The 20,994-nt window shown below is 48.3% G+C and overlaps 2 protein-coding genes across 11 annotated transcripts in view; both read left to right on the top strand.

Annotated features, from left to right (window-relative positions):
• Positions 1-12,115, top strand: part of cngb1a (cyclic nucleotide gated channel subunit beta 1a) — a 36,875-nt gene extending 24,760 nt beyond the window's left edge. For 3 of the 4 annotated variants that reach the window (XM_030378064.1, XM_030378063.1, XM_030378066.1), the window contains 19 exons: positions 1,759-1,936; positions 2,198-2,222; positions 3,275-3,368; positions 3,777-3,833; positions 3,921-4,060; positions 4,397-4,633; positions 4,897-5,105; positions 5,246-5,296; positions 5,378-5,464; positions 5,569-5,633; positions 6,072-6,194; positions 6,385-6,526; positions 6,641-6,800; positions 7,060-7,157; positions 7,459-7,542; positions 7,840-7,958; positions 8,812-8,958; positions 9,918-10,092; positions 11,855-12,115. In XM_030378064.1, the coding sequence (XP_030233924.1) occupies positions 1,759-1,936; positions 2,198-2,222; positions 3,275-3,368; positions 3,777-3,833; positions 3,921-4,060; positions 4,397-4,633; positions 4,897-5,105; positions 5,246-5,296; positions 5,378-5,464; positions 5,569-5,633; positions 6,072-6,194; positions 6,385-6,526; positions 6,641-6,800; positions 7,060-7,157; positions 7,459-7,542; positions 7,840-7,958; positions 8,812-8,958; positions 9,918-10,092; positions 11,855-12,037 (2,374 nt within the window). In that variant the 3' untranslated portion in view covers positions 12,038-12,115. Of the gene's footprint in view, positions 1-1,758; positions 1,937-2,197; positions 2,223-3,274; positions 3,369-3,776; positions 3,834-3,920; positions 4,061-4,396; positions 4,634-4,896; positions 5,106-5,245; positions 5,297-5,377; positions 5,465-5,568; positions 5,634-6,071; positions 6,195-6,384; positions 6,527-6,640; positions 6,801-7,059; positions 7,158-7,458; positions 7,543-7,839; positions 7,959-8,811; positions 8,959-9,917; positions 10,093-11,128; positions 11,266-11,854 lie in introns of those variants that run through there. The other variant, XM_030378065.1, reaches the window with a different exon arrangement.
• Positions 12,116-14,230: 2,115 nt separating this feature from the next.
• kifc3 (kinesin family member C3) overlaps positions 14,231-20,994 on the top strand; it is a 28,745-nt gene continuing 21,981 nt past the window's right edge. For 2 of the 7 annotated variants that reach the window (XM_030377025.1, XM_030377017.1), the window contains exon 1: positions 14,237-14,392. Coding sequence is in view for 1 of the 7 variants with exons in the window: in XM_030377011.1 (XP_030232871.1) it covers positions 20,080-20,364 (285 nt within the window). In the remaining 6 variants the exon portion in view is untranslated. Of the gene's footprint in view, positions 14,393-20,070; positions 20,365-20,994 lie in introns of those variants that run through there. The other 5 variants (XM_030377013.1, XM_030377018.1, XM_030377021.1 and 2 more) reach the window with 5 other exon arrangements.

Raw genomic sequence — 20,994 nt, 5'->3', positions numbered from 1 at the left:
TCTCACTCTGCCGTCTAGACAGACAAAGGCATTGTACGCCGTAATTTTCCCGCCTACTTTTACCGTCTTATGACGGCCATTTCTGCCGAGTCAGACTGGGGCGCCTTCAATGCTAACATAATTCCTTCAATGCAATCATTTCAATGCAAACTGGTATCCAAATCAATAAGCCAATAGTATAGGTCATAGGCTTCATATATTATTTTCAATAAACTGAGGAATAGAAGACATAATAATTTGATTCAAATACTAAATCAAAAAAACTTTAAAAAAGGCAAAACCCCAACCACTAAAACAATGAAGGGTTTAATTAAAATATTATATCTGATACCTTGACTTTGCCAAGGTATCGGACATAACAGACCCATATCCACAAGGATGTGTGCTATATTGCCTTCTCGTGACGGGCCTGAACATATCAAGATGGCTTCGTAGATAATAAGGTAGCCTACTCACAGGTGCTCCAGATCTTGTGGTCGGTTTTACTTCGAAAAGTGTTCGTGACCTCGCGGTTCACCCGGAGAACAGAAGAACAGATCTATCATCATTCAATCATAACCGTTAACCGGAACATTCACACCACGCTATGATTCAACTTCATAACCATTATTAAGATTAACGTAGGCCTTTAGAGACATTAGACTGAAAAACTGTTGGGGAGAGCAACCGTTTAAGTTTAACGAGACGCAGCAACAGATAGATTGATCAAAGCAAACAGCGCGAGCCGCGACAGATGACCTCATTACCGCAAAACAAATACAGTTTTACTTTATCTCTTAAAGGTTCGTGTGTCGGAACAGACCTGATATAAATTGTATGGGGGGTGTGTGTTTTAATTTGTACATCATCATAGAAAAATAAGATCATGTAAAAAAGTTATAATTTTCCATTTAAATTCACAGATTACTATTCCACAATCCCCAATTTATTTCCCTACGAATTGTGTCACCGTCAAACCTATTAGTTTTAGTCTATGCACATGAGATAATAAGTATATAAGTTGGTTATCTTTATTAACTGTAAAATAAGAAACCAAAATGTATCAGTAGGGGATTCCTCAACTCTCCTATTTACTTAGTTTTTAACTAGCCTTTAAAACAGCATCATATAATCCCTAAAGCCTTATGGACCAGGCCCTAGCTCTCTGTAGTTGGTTGCTATGCTTCACAATATGCACTTTTCTGAGACTTCTGCCTCTACTGTCCTTTGGCCTGATTTTAGGTTAGGGTTAGGCTTAGGCTATGTTGAAATTTATATATTTCTTGAATCGATTGAGTCTGTCAACCACTCCGCATTAGTTGACAGATGTGATCAGTATTTAATCAATGGCATAAATGCGGGCCTTCATGTTTCTGTCATTTTTTTTCGATTTGAATTTGATATATATGCGCTGTGTGTCAAGACAAAGAACAGCTGCGTCTCTCTCAATCAATCGAAGGCATTGATTGTTTGAGTGTCAAACTCTAGTAGGCCTTGCTGCAAAGGTTGACAAGAGCTACACAAATCCGTTCTCGCTATTCAGAATAACAAGCTCATTTGGCCTCTATGACAGCCAATTATATCATCACATACTAATGGTGAACACATTTGATTTATTTTAGGTTATTTGCGAATTGATTGAAAAAGTATTTTAAATGATGTGTGAATTGCTATTAATATGAAACCCTTAAAACAAAATGGGGAGAATTCAATGGTTTGTCGTCATCCCAGACTGCTCCTGTGACAAGCTTCCTGTCCCCCTCGGCACCCTCTCTCCAGGTGCTCGCCCCCCACCGAAGCCCCATGCGTGGCCCCCCCGGCGCCCACCCCCTCTGTGAAGAAGGAAACGGTGTCAGAGAAGAGCGACAGCATGAGTCAGGTCGCCCCCGCCGTCACCACCCAGCCCGACACCACCCAGCCCGACACCACCCAACCAGACACAGGACCGGTCGATCAGGTGCAGGAGATGAGCTACAGATACTGATCGATTACTACATTAAGATGATTAAAGAGAACGATAGATAGTTTAGGAACGTATGATACGGACGTATGCATCTATAAAAATCATGACAACATATATTGTCTCTCTTTCTTCTGACAAATTAGCTTATTGTATGTCTCTTTGGATAAAAGCGTCTGCTGAATGCCCTGAATGTAAATGGTACAATGGATGCCATTCAGAAAATGCTAATGGAAACTGCCAATAATCTCGTTTCAGCTGTCCGAGGTCGTGGCTGAAATAGGTAGGTGTGGTCGGACGCCATGAATCTTTAAATACCCATCTCATTCAAAGAAATGTATAATTCATCCGTGCATATCTCTGCCCAGAGCCCACCGGCTGTGCTGCAGTAAAGCGCTTCGTGCTTCAGATCCCCTACGTCGCAGAGTGCCTGGACAGCTGCCGAACGCTTCTGCATGACCACAACCTTGATCTCCCCAACGTGTCCCTGCCCCCCTTCCCCTCCCTGCCCCCCTTCCCCTCCCTACCCCCCTTCCCCGCCCTACCCCCCCTACCAACCCTACCTCCCCTACCACCACTACCAACCCTACCTCCCCTACCACCCCTACCAGCCCTACCCTCCTTACCACCCCTGCCCGAAGAGATTCCCAACATCACAGAGGCACTGTCCCGGGTCTCCAACCTCGCCCAGCGGTGCTTCTGCAGTATTGCGAACCGCTTCCGCAGCCTTAACTCCATCTCCCAGACTTCCCCTCAGCAGCCATAACCCTAGTCCTCTACCCCCAGACATCCGGATAGAACTGGACTAGTTCGGTTTGTTTTGTTTCTGCATCCGTAGAAAGAACCATAATACGAGTGTCCGCCAAACAGAGATCCCCCCTCGCTCCACCCCGGAGCTAGGAACAGCTAGCATCAACCTAGCCTATCCACAGCCCGCCCCTTTAGATCGATCCTCATTACCTTCACCAGAGCAGCTCTGCATCATGCTGAAAGGCCAACTCACGCCGTCTCAGGTGACCTCGATGTGCTGTGCTGTGCCCTGCCATGCTGTGCTTGCGTTGTGGCGTGTTGAAGTACGTCGGTGTTTGTGCCAAAAGCAGGATGAACCGAGCCGCACTCGCTCGTTCAGCCGTCAATTAACCTCCATCGTGCTTGATGTCCAATTTGCCCTTCAAAACGTCTTTAGGAAATTGCTGAATTAATACCACAGCCATCCTGTCACCAACGATACATTTGAGATAGTCGTTTCAAGTCTCAGTTTCATCCTCCTTTAAGTGAAAGGGTTGGTTGAGTTCAGTGAGGTGATTTTGGACAATTTCTGGGTGTGTTCTTCAGAGCGTCTCCAGAAGACCTCCGGGGGCTGTGCTCCTCCTACGCTCAGAGTGGAGGATGTAGTCGAGGATGAAGAGACCATCCTGGCAAGGCTCAGGTCAGTCTTCATACAGACCGTGTAATCACACAATCAACATTTTACATCAGATTTTCCATTTAGCTGACGCTTTTATCCAAAGCAATTTACAACCATTCATACACACATTCACACGCCGACAGCGGAGCCGACTATGCAAGGCGACAGCCAGCTCGTCGGGAGCAGTCAGGGTGAGGTGTCTTGCTCAGGGACACGTGACACTCTAGGCTAGGAGGAGCCGGGATCGAACTAGCAACCTTCTGGTCGACCCGCTCTACCCCCTGATCTACTGGCGCCTGTACCATTGTCAATACCAATATCGGTTCTGTTTTAAGAAGCATAATAACAGAGGAATGAAAGATTTGCATACAAATGCTTAGCAATGAGCTTATAAAAGTCTTCAAAGCATCAAACGTTGTGTTCTTCCAGTGGCGCTTATCAAGACGGAGCGGTCGACAAGAAGACCCACCTGACGGCTGAGGACGAGTGAGTGGACGTTGACGTTGTCTCAACACGCACATGCCCAAACCAAGGGCCGCACTCTGTACTGAAGCCCCCTGTGTTGACCCCCAGGGGCCGACCTGCGTCCGCCGCCAGCCTGGGCAGTGTGATGGTCACCGAGCGGCTGTCTGAGCTGGTGCAGCTCTTCAAAGGCAGGACGGAGTTCCGCAGGGAGCGGCTGGTGGATCCGGACGAGTCGGATGATGAGGATAGTGAGTACTGCTGCTCTAGACTTCAGTGATAAGGATCACTGATAATGGCATTGGCTAGATTGCCTCCTTTTTCTTTTCCGACTTTTATAAAATCGCTTTTTTTTTTCTAAATGTTTGAAGTTGAAGTTTTGACGATTTTCGGGCGGAATAGTCGTGGTTAGTTTGTTGGACCCCAGAGTCCACATTCTACCTGTCGGCAACCATCAGCAAGAGGCCGAGGAGTTGGGTGTTAGGTCGTAAAACCTGTATCTTAAAACCAATTATAAAAGTGTCTGCTAGTTAGCAACACATGTGTTTTATCAGACAACATCTAACCAGAGGATCTGATCTCTTCAGTGCCCGTCGCCGCTCCACCTCCTCCTCCTCCTCCTCCACCCCCAGAGGACGTGAAGAAGGACGCCTCCGCCGAGGGAGCCGGGGACGGGGAGGAGGAGAAGGAGGAGCTGGAGATATACTATGACTTCTTCGGGTACCCCATCAAGCTTCCTGCGCTGCCCAAGCTGCCCCCCATGCCTGACTGGCTCCGCGTCGTCTTTGAGTACCGCTTCCCCTCCAGCATCGACCCGTACACCGGTAGGTGGAGCGCTGGCCTTTGAAGGGAACGCAACTGGACTTAATCCCTGTCGCGTTGGATTCAGTGTCATCCATCACAATCACAACCAAACCTATTCACATAGGCTAGAGGCTAGGGATAGCTCCCCAAAAACCTGGTGGGAAAGTAGAAGATTATAGAAGAAAATAAATGAACGGAAACCCAGAAAAAAGTTGGAAGGCAGAAGATTGCCCTGGCTACATTGCACGTTGTGTGAACTGATTGTCTGTCTCTCGCTCTGCAGACTTTCTGTATGTGATGTGGCTGCTATGCGTGGTCATGGCGTGGAACTGGAACCTGTGGCTGATCCCTGTACGCTGGGCCTTCCCATACCAGACGCCTGAGAACGTGCACCTCTGGCTCCTCATGGATTACACCTGCGACCTCATCTACATCACCGACATGGTCGTCTTCCAAACCAGGCTGGAGTTCGTCCGTGGTGGAGACATTGTGGTCAGTGGAGGATGACTTTTATCTTTGGTCTGATCATGCACGCCTTCTTATCAGTTTATTGCAGAGGATATGCATTACAGTTGAGAAAAGAAAAAACATCACTGAACGCCTTGGTTTTCATCTGGGTTTTTCTACTGCAGTGTGATAAAAAGGACATGAGAGACCACTACATGACCACAGAGAGATTCAAGGTAAGTGTTGTCAGACCTGCAGAGATGTGTTGAATCCGTCCCCTCCCGAACACCTCTGCAGTGAAACGTTGTGTCTTCCAGATGGACATGATCTGCCTGTTTCCCATGGAGGTGTTTTACTACTTCACTGGAGTCAACTCCCTTCTGCGGTTCCCCCGACTGCTCAAGGTGAGTGTGTGTGCCTGCGTCATGAGGAGCGTGTGGAAGGGTGGCTCTACAGAGCGGTGAATATGAAATAGCCAAACTCTGACCGGACTGGCTCTGTCTTCCAGTACATGGTCTTCAATGAGTTCAACGACCGCGTGGAGGCCGTGATGAAGAAGGCCTACATCTGGAGGTAAGGACATCAAGGAATAGTCCAACAAAACACGAAGTCCAACAAAACAACCAAACAACCAACATCACGATCTTCTGCGTTTAGGTCAATATCCTACTCACCTTGTAAAAGGGCTGCACTATAATGACAAAAATAAAAATTGTATTAATTGATGGCGAATTATCGATTTTCCATTTAATGATCCATTCAATTAATATCAAGTGGCCCCTACTGCATATAAAACAATAATAAAGCAATTGCTGAGTGGTAATTGTTTTTGAATTTGATATGACGAAAATCTGATTTATTTAATGGTTTCCTTTCTTTTTAATTAAATTCAACCTTTCACAATCATCTAATTGCAGAAGGGAAAATGTAGATTTTGATTAATATGCCGTTCATTGTGCAGCTTTGTACATTGTACATAATCAGTTTTGAACCCATGTTCCCTCCTTACAGGGTCATGCGCACCACGGCTTACCTACTGTACTCCCTGCACATCAACGCATGTCTCTTCTACTGGGGCTCCGACTATGAGGGACTAGGGTCGACCAAATGGGTCTACAACGGCAAAGGCAACGCGTAAGGATCTATGACCCCCTCAGATGCATTCTTACCTTGAGATTTGTACTTGCAATACACTTACTATGAAATTGAAATTACAATGAATTGAAATTATGATTTGAAGTATGAAATAGTGAAACAGTCATTGACTATAAAAGAGTGTTTGGATTATCACACGAGATAAAGCGTATCCTCCTCTGATGCTTAGGTATATCCGGTGCTACTACTTCGCCGTGAAGACCTTGATCACCATCGGAGGGCTGCCTGACCCCACCACTGTCTTCGAAATCGTCTTCCAGCTCCTGAACTATTTCACGGGCGTCTTTGCCTTCTCCATCATGATTGGTCAGGTCAGGCCGCTTCTAAATCCTAAGCCTGGTCATGTATTGTTTTCGGTCTGCCAGTCTAAAGCCGACCTCCCCACTCCTTACCGACTGGTTTGTCCCAACCTTCTGGTGTCCTAGATGAGAGACGTGGTGGGGGCGGCCACGGCGGGCGAGAACTACTACCGAGCGTGCATGGACAGCACCGTCAAGTACATGACCTCCTACCACATCCCCCGGGACGTCCAGAACCGGATCAAGACCTGGTACGACTACACCTGGAAGATCCAGGGCATGCTGGGTAAGTCACACGGTCAGGGATGCTGTTGCTAGGAGACTCAAACAGATGCACTGCTTAGGTGACACACAAGTGACAATGTTTTGACCATCATGTTTGTCCTGTCTATGTGTCTGTCTGTCTGTCGTCTGTCTATGTGTCTGTCTGTCTGTCTGTCTGTCTGTCTGTCTGTCTGTCTGTCTGTCTGTCTGTCTGTCTGTCTGTCTGCCTGTCTGTCTGTCTGTCTGTCTGTCTGTCTGTCTGTCTGTCTGTCTGTCTGCAGACGAACAAGAGTTGCTGATCCAGCTCCCTGATAAGATGAGGCTGGACATGGCCGTGGACGTCAACTACTCCATCGTCAGTAAAGTAGCTTTGTTCCAGGTCAGAGGGCGTTGCGAAACACACACTATTGTTATGACGTCATCCTGTCATACGACTGCCTTTACCTTCTCAATACACACTTGGTTTTACCCAAAACCAAGTGTGTTCTAACCAATTGGTTCTAGCAACTGTTAGTGCTTGGCACTTGCTTCTTTGAACATCCTTACTCTACCAAATTTATAGTTTATCTTCTACTGAAAAATGTACTAATTGTAAGTTGCTAAATGCCTTTAATGTAAATGTAAATGTAAATTGTTCAACTTAATGCTTTGTCTCCTTCTGTCTATCTGTCCCTCCTCAGGGATGCGACAGACAGATGGTCTTTGACATGCTGACAAGACTCAAGTCTGTTGTCTACCTCCCCGGAGACTTTGTCTGCAAAAAGGTACCAAATAGAAACACAACAAGAACCATCTGCCACAGCTTGTGCTGTACTCAGACAGTCTGTCTGAGTACAACAAGCATGAGTGCGATCAACACAAACAGCAGTAGCTCAGGAGGTAGAGCGGGTTGGCTGGTAACCAGAAGGTTGCTGGAGCGATCCCCTGCTCCTACTAGCTGAGTGTCCTTGAGCAAGGCAACTCACCCTAACATGTAAATGCAGTCCATTTGCATACAAACACGTGTATCACACGCGTGTGCATGGGCAGGAGACTAACGACTCGTGTCCTGGTGGTCGCAGGGCGAGATCGGCAGGGAGATGTACATCATCAAGCAGGGCGAGGTCCAGGTGGTGGGGGGGCCGGACCTGCAGATCGTCTTCGTCACCATCCGAGCCGGCTCCGTTTTCGGGGAGATCAGGTCAGAGTCCCTGGCTCGCTCAGGAGGTCGGGCCAGTCCATGAACTGCAGTGTGAACTAGGGCTGCGCGATTAATCGAATATTGATTGCGATTTCGATTTTAGCGTCAAACGATCACAAAACTAATATAATCTAGTTTCTTTTTTTTTTTTATTAAATGTTTTATAGAAAATGCAGGACAGCTGGATACATATCTTTAAATTACTTTAGATTTGAACATTTTCTATTTGACCATTTTGTGTACGTTTTTAAGGTTTTTTTAAGTTCTCAGTTACAAAGAGATTTTTTTCTTGAGAGACACGCTGAATAAATACATCATGTTTTCAAACTCAAAAATAGTCGTTTGAATAATCGTGTTTTCAATATTGACCAAAATAATCGTGATTATGATCTTCCCATAATCGAGCGGCCCTAGTGTGAACCGAGTGTGTGGGCACAACATTAACAGAGACGGGGTCTTTTGGGGATTCATGCAGACCGATGGAGGGAACCGACCTGTGTGTGTGTGTGTGTGTGCAGGCAGAAACTCTAACATAATTTTGATTTACATTAACATTTAAGGCATTAAGCAAACGCTTTTATCCAAAGCCACTTGCACTAAGTACATTTGTCGAAAGAAAGAGAAACAACGATATATATCGCTGTCGGGACAGTAAGGATGTTCATAGGACCAAGTGCCAAGCACTAACAATCACTATGTCAACCCATTCCCTGTATACAATAGAGACAGCTATGGTAAGCCGCTAGTGCAAGGACGTACAACATACAATAAGTGTCTATGATAAGTTCCAGGACGCACAACATACAATAACAGCTGACACAGCCTCGTGGTATTGTATTTTGTTTACTTTCAGCTTGCTGGCCGGAGGCGGAGGCAACAGGCGCACGGCCAACGTTAAAGCCCACGGATTCGTCAACGTCTTTATCCTGGATAAGAAGGACCTGGCCGAGATCCTCGTGCACTACCCTGAGTCCCAGAAACTGCTGAGGAAGAAGGCCAAGTGAGGGCGGAGCCTCCGTGCTTGATCCACAGCGTCGGAAGATGCTAGCTTGTTGGCTTGCCTGTGTGGCTGTTTGCTGCTACTACTACCACCGCTACTACCAACACCACAAGGCCTCGCCAGAGGGCGACAAACACAAACGCTGGGATTGCTCGCACCGCACACAACCACATTCACCCATTCATCATCCACCCCTACATAGCGCTTTGGTTTATAGTCTGGTGAAGGGGTTTGCGGAGGGGCCGGTTGATTCGGGTCCCCCACGTCTCCCTGTCTCCTGGGAAGCTGTTGTTCACTCTGTAGCGGGTCGCTGCTCTCTTCCTGGGTTCAGGGGGGGACGCCGTTTAAGCTCGCGATTGAGGCGGGAGTAGCTGCTGATTGTGGTATCAGGCCAGTAGGCGGGTAATTAGCCACGATAATCCCAGTCCCGTGGCCCGGCCTGGTGTCCCTGCAGCCTCTCAGCAGAACACCATGCTGGCATTTAGCTTGTTAGTTGCAGGAATGTGTGTGTGTGTGTGTGTTTGCGTGTGCGTGAGTGCGTGACTGTGTGAGTGCCCGTACTCTGTCCAGAGAAGGAGGGGTTCGAGGAGGTTACGAATAAAAGGAAAATATTTTAAAAGAAAGAAAAAAGAAGTAAAGCAATACCAAGAACAACCTTTAGAAATGCTTTGTGTGTGTGTGTGTGTGTGTGTGTGTGTGTGTGTGTGTGTGTGTGTGTGTGTGTGTGTGTGTGTGTGTGTGTGTGTGTGTGTGTGTGCGCGCATGTGTGTGTAATTGGGTGAGTGTTTCCGTGGGCGCACAAGTTTCCTTCCTCCACGCACAGCTGCATGCCCCCCCCGCCCCAAGCACACACACACACAGGCACTGTGTGTGTGTGTGTGTGTGTGTGTGTGTGTGTGTGTCTCCCCCTTAACACACACTCACACGCACACTGTTTGTGTTCCTCCCTCTCCATGCAGGACGATGCTGACCAAGGACAAGAAGACGGACGCTAAGGTGGACAAGGGGACGGTGGAGGTGATCACGATGCGACCGCCGACCCCCGAGCTGTTCAAGGCGGCGCTGCAGGTCACCGAGGAGGCGGGGCTTGAGGGAACCTTCGCCAAGCTGAAGAAGAGCTACATGGCTACCGAGGTACTCGCTATGTCACTCTGAAGAACAACATTTTGTGTGTTGCACGTCCTGGCACTTAATGTACGTACTTATTGTATGTTGCACGTCCTGGCACTTAATGTACGTACTTATTGTATGTTGCACGTCCTGGCACTTAATGTACGTACTTATTGTATGTTGCACGTCCTGGCACATATTGTACGCACTTATTATATGTTGTACGTCCTGACACTTAAAAATAGTACTTGGCATTGTGTAGCGCCTTATCCTACCTGTCTTTGTTGTTTATGGGGAATGGGTTTCATTTATCATTTATTTATTTTCTCTTTCTTCTAACAAATGTACTTATTGTAAGTTGCTATGGATAAAAGCATCTGCTAAAGGCCCCTAAATATATTTTTTTATGGAGAAGAGCTACATGTCTAGAGAGGTGCTCCCTATGTCGCTAGGAAGTGTAAAGAATGAAACACCAAACATCCAACCTTGGAGGCATTGCCGTCTCACACGGTCAATGAATTGGTGTCATTTTTCCGAAACACCCTTTTTCACAGTAGTGTCGTCATTGGACAATCACAGGTATTGCTCACACCACTAGTTATGGGTCTGCTCAAGGGCGCGGGCAGTAGACTAAACCAGGGAGGGTAAGTCTGGCACCGACGCCTTGGTAGGCCGACATCAAAGGTGCAGTACCATAATCAGCGGTATGAGCGACACCTGTGGTGCTCTTACAACTACACCTCTGTGAAAGTTTCTCACTTGTGAGACACTTTCACACTTTTACTATTTAAAAAATTATAAACTGCTGGTTCTTTTCATGGCATGGGTAACCAGTTCTTTCACGTTTTTTTTCTTCTCTGTATTAGCTTACACAAAATAGAAAATGTCTTTATTACTGAATGACTGTATTGAAATAAAACCAAAGCCTTGTTTGGTTAGATGGTCTTCTAAAATAAGGTGTCATTGGTTCGGATAAGGTCTCCTTTGAACAGTTTCCTAGTGTGACCCGGAACGTTTTGTATTCCCTACTAAGGTCCATGTCTTGTTGTTCACGCTTCAGCATTAGCTCCCGTTCCTCCCCTTCCTCCCAGCCCCGTAGTCGACTGACCGCCAACAGGACTCAACTGAACCCCTCTCTCCCTCCCCCTCTCCTCCCTACCTCCCTCTCTCCTCTCTCCCCCTCTCCCTCTCCCGCTCCCTCCCTCTCTCCCCCTCCCCCTCTCCCTCTCTCCCTCCCCCTCTCCCCCTCTCTCCCTCTCCCTCTCTTCCTCTCCCTCTCCCTCTCTCCCTCTCCCTCTCCCCTGCTCCCTCTCCCCCTCTCTCCCTCTCCCTCTCCCTCTCTTCCTCTCCCTCTCCCTCTCTCCCTCTCCCTCTCTCCTGCTCCCTCTCTCCCTCTCTCCCTCCCCCTCGCTCCCTCTTCCTCTCCCCCTCTCCTTCTCCCCCTCTCCTCTCTCCCTCCCCCTTTCTCCCTCCCCTCTCCCTCTCCCACTCCCTCCCTCTCTCCTCTCTCCCCCTCTGCCCCTCTCCTCTCTCCCTCGCTCCCTCTCCCTCTTCCCCTCCCCCTCCCCCTCGCTCCCTCTCCCCCTCTCCCCCTCCCTCTCCCCCTCGCTCCCTCTCCCTCTCTCCCCCTCTCCCCCTCTCGCCCTCTCGCTCTCTCTCCCTCTCTCCCTCTCTCCCTCTCCCCCTCTCCCTTTCCCCTTCTCCTTCTCCCCCTCCCCCTCGCTCCCTCTCCCTCTCCCCCTCTCCCTCGCTCCCTCTCCCCCTCTCTCTCCCCCTCTCCCTCCAGGGAGACGTCCCGCCTCCCTCTCCGATGCGCCGACGCTCCCCCATCCCGAGGGCCCCGCCCCCCGGGGACGAGGACGCGGTCTCCGAGACCACCGACGGCTCGCTGGTGATCCGCATGACCCCCCGGGTCGGGGGGGAGGAGCTACTCAGCGTGGAGCGGGGCTGCAAGGCCAAGGAGGAGTAGACACTGACGGGGAGAGGAGGAGTAGACACAGACGGGGAGAGGAGGAGGAGTAGACACTGACAGGGAGAGGAGGAGGAGTAGACACCGACGGGGAGAGGAGGAGGAGGAGGAGGAGTAGACACAGACGGGGAGAGGAGGAGGAGTAGACACTGACGGGGAGAGGAGGAGGAGTAGACACTGACGGGGAGAGGAGGAGTAGACACAGACGGGGAGAGGAGGAGTAGACACCGACGGGGAGAGGAGGAGGAGTAGACACCGACGGGGAGAGGAGGAGTAGACACAGACGGGGAGAGGAGGGGGAGTAGACACTGACGGGGAGAGGAGGAGGAGTAGACACCGACGGGGAGAGGAGGAGGAGGAGTAGACACTGACGGGGAGAGGAGGAGGAGGAGTAGACACAGACGGGGAGAGGAGGGGGAGTAGACACCGACGGGGAGAGGAGGAGGAGTAGACACTGACGGGGAGATGAGGAGGAGGAGTAGACACCGACGGGGAGAGGAGGAGGAGGAGTAGACAGCGACGGGGAGAGGAGGAGGAGTAGACACCGACGGGGAGAGGAGGAGGAGTAGAGACTGACGGGGAGAGGAGGAGGAGTAGACACTGACGGGGAGAGGAGGAGGAGTAGACACCGACGGGGAGAGGAGGAGGAGTAGACACCGACGGGGAGAGGAGGAGGAGTAGACAACGACGGGGAGAGGAGGAGGAGTAGACACTGACAGGGAGAGGAGGAGGACGGGACCACAGGGGGGTTGAGGTCCTGTTTCAGGACCTGGTTTGGGACCTGGTTTAGGATCTGCTTTAGGATCTGGTCAAGGATCTAGTCTAGGATCTAGTCTAGGATCTAGTCTAGGACCTGGTTATGTACCTGGTTAGGTCTGGATGTGATGAGCCACTTTGAACCGTGTGATAACGTCACGTGTTCCTCCCGCTGATATCTGATGGCTATCAGGTCTAGGCCAGATGTTTGTTGAAGGCCAATTCTAGGATACTAGACCGATCTATCAATTCAATAAACCCAGGATAGGTATGTAGGCGGTATTGATGGGTCCCTACTTTTGTATAATCAGATTCCTGAATATGGCCACACTACAACACACATTGATACAGAGAAACACACGCGCACTGATTCCCCACAATATCTCAGTCCTTATCTCAGGTTTGCTACTGATTCAAGCTTTTCGTTATTGCCATTGTCCCTGTTGTAATACATTACTATCCCTTTGTGACAAACTATGGCCTTCACTATGCTAAACTGTGCTAAGCAAATTCTCTTAATTTTATAGATGCAATAACTGCTTTTGGTAGCATGATCCTTTATTTGTTCCATCTTCTATCTATCTAACTGATATTTTTAAACTACTCTATAGCACTGTGTGTGTGTGTGTGTGTGTGTGTGTGTGTGTGTGTGTGTGTGTGTGTGTGTGTGTGTGTGTGTGTGTGTGTGTGTGTGTGTGTGTGTGTGTGTGTGTGTGTGTGTGTGAAGGAAATGCTTCCAGGAAGCTATGGAAGTGCTCATTGTATCCAGAGTCTGTCTACCATGAATGAAAAAATAACAACGTGAATGCGGGAACTAAGGAGTACAGAATTTTCATTCATATCTTCTAGAACAATCTCTCCTAGAAATGCTTGTGTACAACATAATGGTTTGCACAACGTTTGAGGAACCCCATTTGACATGGTTCATCAGGGGCTTGTTAGATGATTTAATAGTATTTTTCTGACTGTGTATTTTCCAAAAGACTTGAAACAAACGTAGTCCATTTTTTGTAGTCATATAGAACAATGCTCAGGGATTTAATTTTCAATTATGACCAATAAAATAAGCGCTGTTTGGTGAAAATGTTATTTTATAAATACAATTATGTGAACATAATGTCGTTTTGTTTGTGTGTTATTTAGAAATAGATCGAATAAGAAGGATCTTCAGACCTATTTCTCGAGAAGGGGGTGGCTGGTGACTTTACGGGGAAATTATCCAACAATATGGTATTCATTTATATGGTATCTCCTAATGTAAAACTTACCTCAGAATAATTATAAGGGCGCTTGTCACTTTGATAAACCAAACCATGCATATAGTTATTACGAGTCCATGCGGACAGACAGACAGCGGTTTCCCTGCTCTGTCATTGATTTGCCGGCTGACGTCACACGTCACCACCCTCAGCTGTTCAGAGCGCAGCTGCATTCAGAAGGGCAGAGGAGGAACTCTTTGGTTTCGGTAGACGACGAGCAGCTCCTCCAAAGAACTGCCTCATCTCAGGAGAGGACTCAGAACCAGGACCCACCAACAGTATCGGAATAAAAATAACCACACGAGGGGAAGAGGAGGAGGTTTTGCGCTCAGGACCGGAGGTAGGTTCGAAATAAAACGTAAACAGAAAAACCTTTTGGATTAATTAATTGAGCGCAGCTTGGATGTAAATCTAGGGCTTGATGTTTTCGTGACAGACACCAAACTGTTGGGTTCTTATGACTTTAGTGCAGAGGTCGGTCGGCTGCAGTACAGGCTGAACTCACTTCGGTACTTTCACTGATGGAACAGCGGAAGTTTCTATGCGCCAACAAAACTCGACGTTCCAAACTTTCCTCGAACTTTTTCCCGAACTTTTACGTCGTGGTGAGATGCGCGCGCAGCCATGTCATCTCTCAGGCGCGATATGGTTTATCCAGGATCCTCCACGCATCCTCCAATAAGGAGAAGCACATGGAGGCGGTTAAGTTAAGTCCTTCCCCCGCAGGGTGTGTCTGGAGAAACAAACGGTTCCATCTATAAATACACCGCTTCGTCAGGGACTCACCGAAGGAACACCACTGTGAAGTCTCGGACCTATTTCAGACAATCAGTCAATCACACAACACTGTAGAGATGATTTAGGACTGCGCTCTCTGAGCATGTGGGAGCCATACCCGGTTGTAAGTGCCCGCGGTTGTGCGCGTAATGCTGGGTTACGCGCCTCATGGGACTGATTTGAGAACGCATTTTGTTCCATGATGGCCCGCTGCTCCTCACGCGTCATCCTCAGAGCATTCCAGAGGCTGGAGTCACGGGGGCTCTGTCAGAAGAACCGCTGGTGGACTGCTGGGCGTAGGGAGGCGGTGGCGCGCCAAGCCTCAGGGCGTAGTAGACTACACCGCCCTGGTTTATATTTTATATGCAGGCCTGTTTATTTGCGGTCAGACTGTAGCTTATAGACATGCAGCAAGCTTCCTAGACATCGTTATTGTCAGCTCAATTCGAAACTCACAATGTGCCTCAAAGATAACGGGTTACTAATAAATTGCTCGGGTGAAAGTGCAAATAGAGATTGTTAATGCAGCCTGCTGCAAGCATGGTCAAATCCAGTCCTTAGTTAATGTGGTTGCCTGAGTCTTGTCCAGACGTTAAGTGCAGTCTGATGAACCGGCCCTGGGAGGCCCTCAGAAGAGACGTTGAAATGAAGGACTGCCCAGGCCTCTTATGTTCAGTATCCCCGGTATGTTCTCCCTGAGAGCTCTTGGCACGTTTATCCAGAGTACTGGCAGCAGTTTATGCATAAGGATGAATCATGTATTTTTCCTAGATGATGTGGGAGTGGACCATATACATAATCTATCGCTGTATGTCTAGATGGGTTTGACTCGACGTGCGGTGTTAAAATAAAACAGTCATTTTATGTTTGGTCATTAACGCCCCAGTGTGGAGTATAACCAAATGGACCACCAGACGGCGCTGTCTGGCTGAGTCATTAAAGGGACTATTGATGCACACTGACTCATAAGCGACCAAAGCACGTTAAACAAAGTCACTTTGTTTAGGGAACTGTTTAAACAATTAAACTGCTGGTTCTTTTCATCGGTATCTAATTCTGTCATTTTTTTCTTTTCATTGGCTTATGCACAATATAAATGCCTTTTTACTTCGGAATGACTATGTTGAGATAAAACTAAAGCTAAAGTTTGGTTAGATGGTCTTCTAAAATAAGTATTGTCTCGGATAAAGTCTCTATTGAACACCAAATGCTACGTCTGTACAGGGAAAGACTGAATGTGTTGCTGTTTGGTATGGACTACTTGATGTTAGGGGAAGGGTTTGGACAGCAAAAAGGCCTCTAGGATGAGATGGGAAACACATCAGTGTGCGACCACTGAATATTTCTCTTAAAGATTGGCCATACTCAAAATAAGGACATTCTCTTAAGGATGTTAAAATGTTATCTACGGCCTTTTATGGCAGCAGTAAGTCTTAACAGCCTCATTTGATTTCTGAGAGGACTCTCTTTTCCTTCCTAAGCATTCTTGGTGTGGGTGTGTGTTTCTCAGCTTTGTTTCCTATTCAGAGATGTATAGATCATGTGTATAGTAGAGTAGTTACTTCCTGTAACAAATGATTCTCGTATTTGTTCACATCTATACAATTGATGTCACAAAAACGTCAGGAATTCTTGTAAGAAAGAAAAGGAGTTCTTTCTGACAAGTTAAACAGTACAACGTTATTCCTTTGTGGATTAGAGTTACATTGCAGTAATTTCACTTTCCCTTGTGGGGGCATCCTGAGAAAACCGCTCTGGCCTGACTTTGTTTCTTCAGGGTTTAACTCTAATGATCTCTCCATGCCCGTGGCTGAGTCCCGGGGTGGGAACTCAACTTGCTGATCCTCGAGGTAACACAGGAAGAGGGGGAGGAGACATAGCTAAGAGCTCCCACTTGGGGGATTCACTTTCTTGTTTTCCTTACTTTCCTTCCTTACTCCTGGAATGCTCCATGTGTTGTGATCCCGTCGTTCTTCCATATTTAAGCAGAGGAAGTCAGCAGAAAAACCACCAATGTATTCATAAATCCCTTTTCCGTCCCAAAATGCATTGCGCTCGTCCGCCCTCCCTCTCATCTGTGCTATTTCTGTGTAAATTACATGGTGACCCAACTGGGTGGAAACTCGCTCCTTCTCTCTCTCCCTCTCCCTCTTGTCTACTCTCGCTGGCGGAGTTTCAACAGTGTCTGAACCAGAAGTCAGCTAAAGACCTTCATGTTATTAATGTAAGATGAGGAGACTTGAACCCCTCTTTGACATGAACCCCTCTTTGACATGAAGGGGAGGCAGGATTCTAACGTAAGCTGCTTAGAGCCAGGTGGTCTGGCCTGCAGTGCACGTGCACGTGCACATACCCGTCGTGCCCGTTGACATGCACAACTCTTCACCTCCTGACCTGCTTGGATCCTGGACGAACCCGAGGCTGCAGAGATTACAGTCCTAAAGTGCCAGGGAAACATCAAGGCATTATTCATTATGACAAATGTATTGTAGCTCGGTTTTCTTTGCATCCAGACAATGATGTTCTTGAATCCTATCGACTGGCAGCTTCTTAAAGACATATTTATGAATCTGTGCTTGACAGATTAATTAATTTGCTGATAAGCAAGCGGGTGCGTGCTAATAGATATCTGGTCAGCGACGCACGTGGCACGTACCTTTCTTTGAAGGCTGGTTGGGTACAAGACAGTGGTTTCATTAATACCGGCTCCAAGAGTGTTGTAAAAATGAAGTTGCCCCAGTACCATTGTAGCTATTTCATGTAGCTTGTTGACTTGGGTGGCATTATGCCCGGCTGTATGAATGACCCATGGACATCGGTGTCTAATTGTGACCACGGGTCCCAGCCCAGAGTCCACATCGTGGGCCACCCAGGGACCAGGAGAGCCGACCTCCTTTCAGTGGGTGCCTGGGAGTTCGTTTTCGGTTCAGCAATTGTACATTTACGTTACATTTAGTGCGTTTAGCAGACGCTTTTATACAAAGCGACTTACAATAAGTACATTTGTCATAAGTAGTGAAACAATATATTGCTGTCAGTACAGTAAAGATGTTCATAGAACCAAGTGCAAGTACTAACAATCGCTAGGCTAACCCATTCCCTGTGTACAGCAATGATAGCAGCTACTGCAGATGCTACACAATTAAGTACTATGAATAAGTGCAATGTAGATTAAGTGCGTACATTAAGTGCCAGGACGTACAACATACAATGGTTGCCGGAATTGTAAACAAGTGAAGTGCATTGATTGTGTTTTTGTATACTATTCTAGCAAGTTATTCTTATTTCCAAGTAGAAAATTTGAAGAACTGGATGTGGCTGTAGTTATAATCTCTTCATGGTTCCTTGTTTATGATTTAATGGTTTGATGCTTTAATTTGATGCTCGTTGTTGTAGTTAATCGCTGTTCAATAAACTTGGCTCAGTGAACGTTCCTTCCTCGTTACAAGGAGTCATGCCCCTTTAGATTCCGGTGAATTTCGACTTGAACTCCAGAACCATGGCACGTGGATGAACTGGATAAGCTCTGCTCCCTTCATGGTCCCACCCCTCCAATTAAGACGCTGAAAGTGATCACTCGGGTGGAAACTGTGCTGCTCTCCCTTTTGTTCTCAAGACTGTCCTTTAGTCTTTTTACAGCAGCGTGATTGGCCGGCCACAGAGGGAGCAGTGTCCTGGCTGATCACTCGAGGCGGGCGTCACAACTCAGACCTTTGATTCACAGTGTCAGGTCCCATGCTGTGAGGGGAGCCTCACGGTCTTATCCGCTTCCCCTGACCAACGGTGGGCCAGCGAGGTCGCCCTTCTCCACCAATGGGAAGCCAGAGTTCTGCTTCGATGGTGCGTCTATCGACTGTTGGAATGAGTGTCCGTATGAAAAAAAAAAAGAAAAGAGAATCCTGAATCCTAGGAATCCTCAGGCAGACTCAATCATGTTACATCACCGGCGGTTGCTCTGCCCCGTCCCAGTGTTTACGTGTTTATCCCGGGGCAGCAGATGGCCAGAGGGCGGGGTGGGGGGGGGGGCGGGGGGCTGGGCATGGAGGGACGTCGGAGAGAGGGACAGTGAATGGAGGATTCAGGCTGGCTCGGTTCAGCGAGGTGAAGCGCTAACCTGTGAGGGCGCTAATCTCCAGCAGGGAGGCGAGGGGTGAGTGAGAGTGAGTGTCTCTGGTGAAGTACAAACCCCCATCACCCCTGCCCCCGTCCCATCCCCGCCAGTACTCCAACTCGTCCCAGCGAGGACGGACCGGACTGGACTTCAGGACCGGACTGGACTTCAGGACTGGACTGGACTCTCTCAGGCTCCCGGTTCTGCCACACCGGGACTTTGCTACTAACCCCGCAGGAGGTGAGGCGGAACCCGAGGGGGACCAGAGACGGCGTGACCCACCTTCTGCTCCGGAGGAGAAGAAGGCTTCCCTCTTTGGGGTGCATTGAAGGCAACGTGTTGGGAGTTTCCAGCTGCTTGTTGAGTACACTGCCGACTTCTCTGCTCCTCGGTTTCCTGGTGCTTTGCAGGCAAATTTGTCTCTCCGCTTTGCGTGTCTAAAGTGAGGATGCAAATGAGGACCGGGCTTCTTGAGTTACATCGACACCGAGCTGCTGAAGCCTTAGGTTACCTGGGCTGTGCACCTGGCGAGGTGAAGTAAAGGAAACGTAAAGCTATGAAGATTGAACGAGGTCCACTTTTTTAATCTAATCTTCATGGGACTTGCGTACAGAGGTGGAACAGGTGAGATAACGCAAGTAGGTGTGAGCCTGTTTGTGGGCGAGTCCGGAATGAGGAGACGAGCGGATTATAACGATTTGCAATTCAGCATCACAGGGTATTTCTGAGTGACGACTGAGGGAAGAGAGATCTGGGATTAAGACCTGGGAGAGTTTGCGCCTTGCCCGTGTAAAACGGATCCAGAAATACCTGTAGTGGTCATTCAGCTCGCCTGTTAGATTCAAAACAAAACAAATGGCAGTTGGACTTTAAAGCCACCCGATTGGACCCATTATCCTGCCTGGATGGAAAGACGAAGTCATGATGACTCATGACGACGGACTTTGATCCACCGATCGCTCGGACCTCGCGGACATATTGGGAGGTTGAGATGCCCGACCCTTGAGCATTTTGACAACGGCCGCCTGGAGGGTGCGAGTGCGACTCGGTTGAACCTTAACGGGATTACCGACCGGGAAGGGGAGCTAGCCCTGTGCTAGGGGCCCCCACCCACTCGGCCGGGGGGGGGGGGGGGGATCATGTATGTGCTGTGCACCCTGGTGGTCCTCACCCTCCACAGCCTGATCAAGAGCTACTACAAGGCCCTGGAGGCGAAGGCCGACCCGGACGCTGAGCCGGGGAGGAGGGGAGGCGGCTCAGTCCCAGAGCGCGCAGACGGAGCCCCTTCAGGGGGTACGTCTGGGGACGGGAGTGGCCAGAGAAAGGTCCTGACCCGTGGGGAGCTGGCCCACTGCAGACTGGAGTCTCAGCCTGGGAGAGCAGGCCGCCTGTACTACGTACCAAACAGAAGGAAGCTTTTAAAGGTGAGGTGAACGTGGGAGGACAGAGTTATGGTGGCGATGATCTGAGAGGAAGTTATGCCAAGAGTAGACTTAAGGTCTGGAGAGGACAGAGTTATGGTGGTGTTGATCACAGAGTAATTAATGCCAAGATTTAGATTTATTGATGCCTTATGATTTGGAGACGGGAGAGTTATGTAGGTGGTGATCAGAAAGTAAGTTATGCCAATTGAAGCATGCCAACAGGAGCCATAAGATTTGGATCACGGCTCAGTGGAAATCTTGCAATATTTTCCAATCTAATATAAATCAACCTTTTAATGCGTCGCTGTATCCTGGGATCGCGTGTTCCCCTTTTAGGGGATGAAGGCAGCGACATTGGAAAGCATTCCTTTAGCGCAGAAGGAGTTGGCGTTTGTCCGTGTCACTCCCTTACTCGTAACACTGCAGGTATTTTTATTGTCTCACATTTATGACTCAGATTAAAGTCAAATTAAAGTTCAACAATTGTAGAATCCAACGCTCCTGTGAGCTGAAGTCGATGGGATGTGGATCAAACCTTATGTAACCAAAGATGCTTCTAATCTGGCCATGATGTTATAGTTTCATTAATTTAGGGCTTAATCCACACAGACGGTTATGTTGTGTTTTTTA

This window comes from Gadus morhua, chromosome 14 (genome assembly GCF_902167405.1).
Source record: "Gadus morhua chromosome 14, gadMor3.0, whole genome shotgun sequence".
NCBI lineage: Eukaryota > Metazoa > Chordata > Actinopteri > Gadiformes > Gadidae > Gadus > Gadus morhua.
The sequence above is the reverse complement of the archived record's forward strand: the minus strand, read 5'-3'. Positions and strand labels throughout refer to the sequence as shown.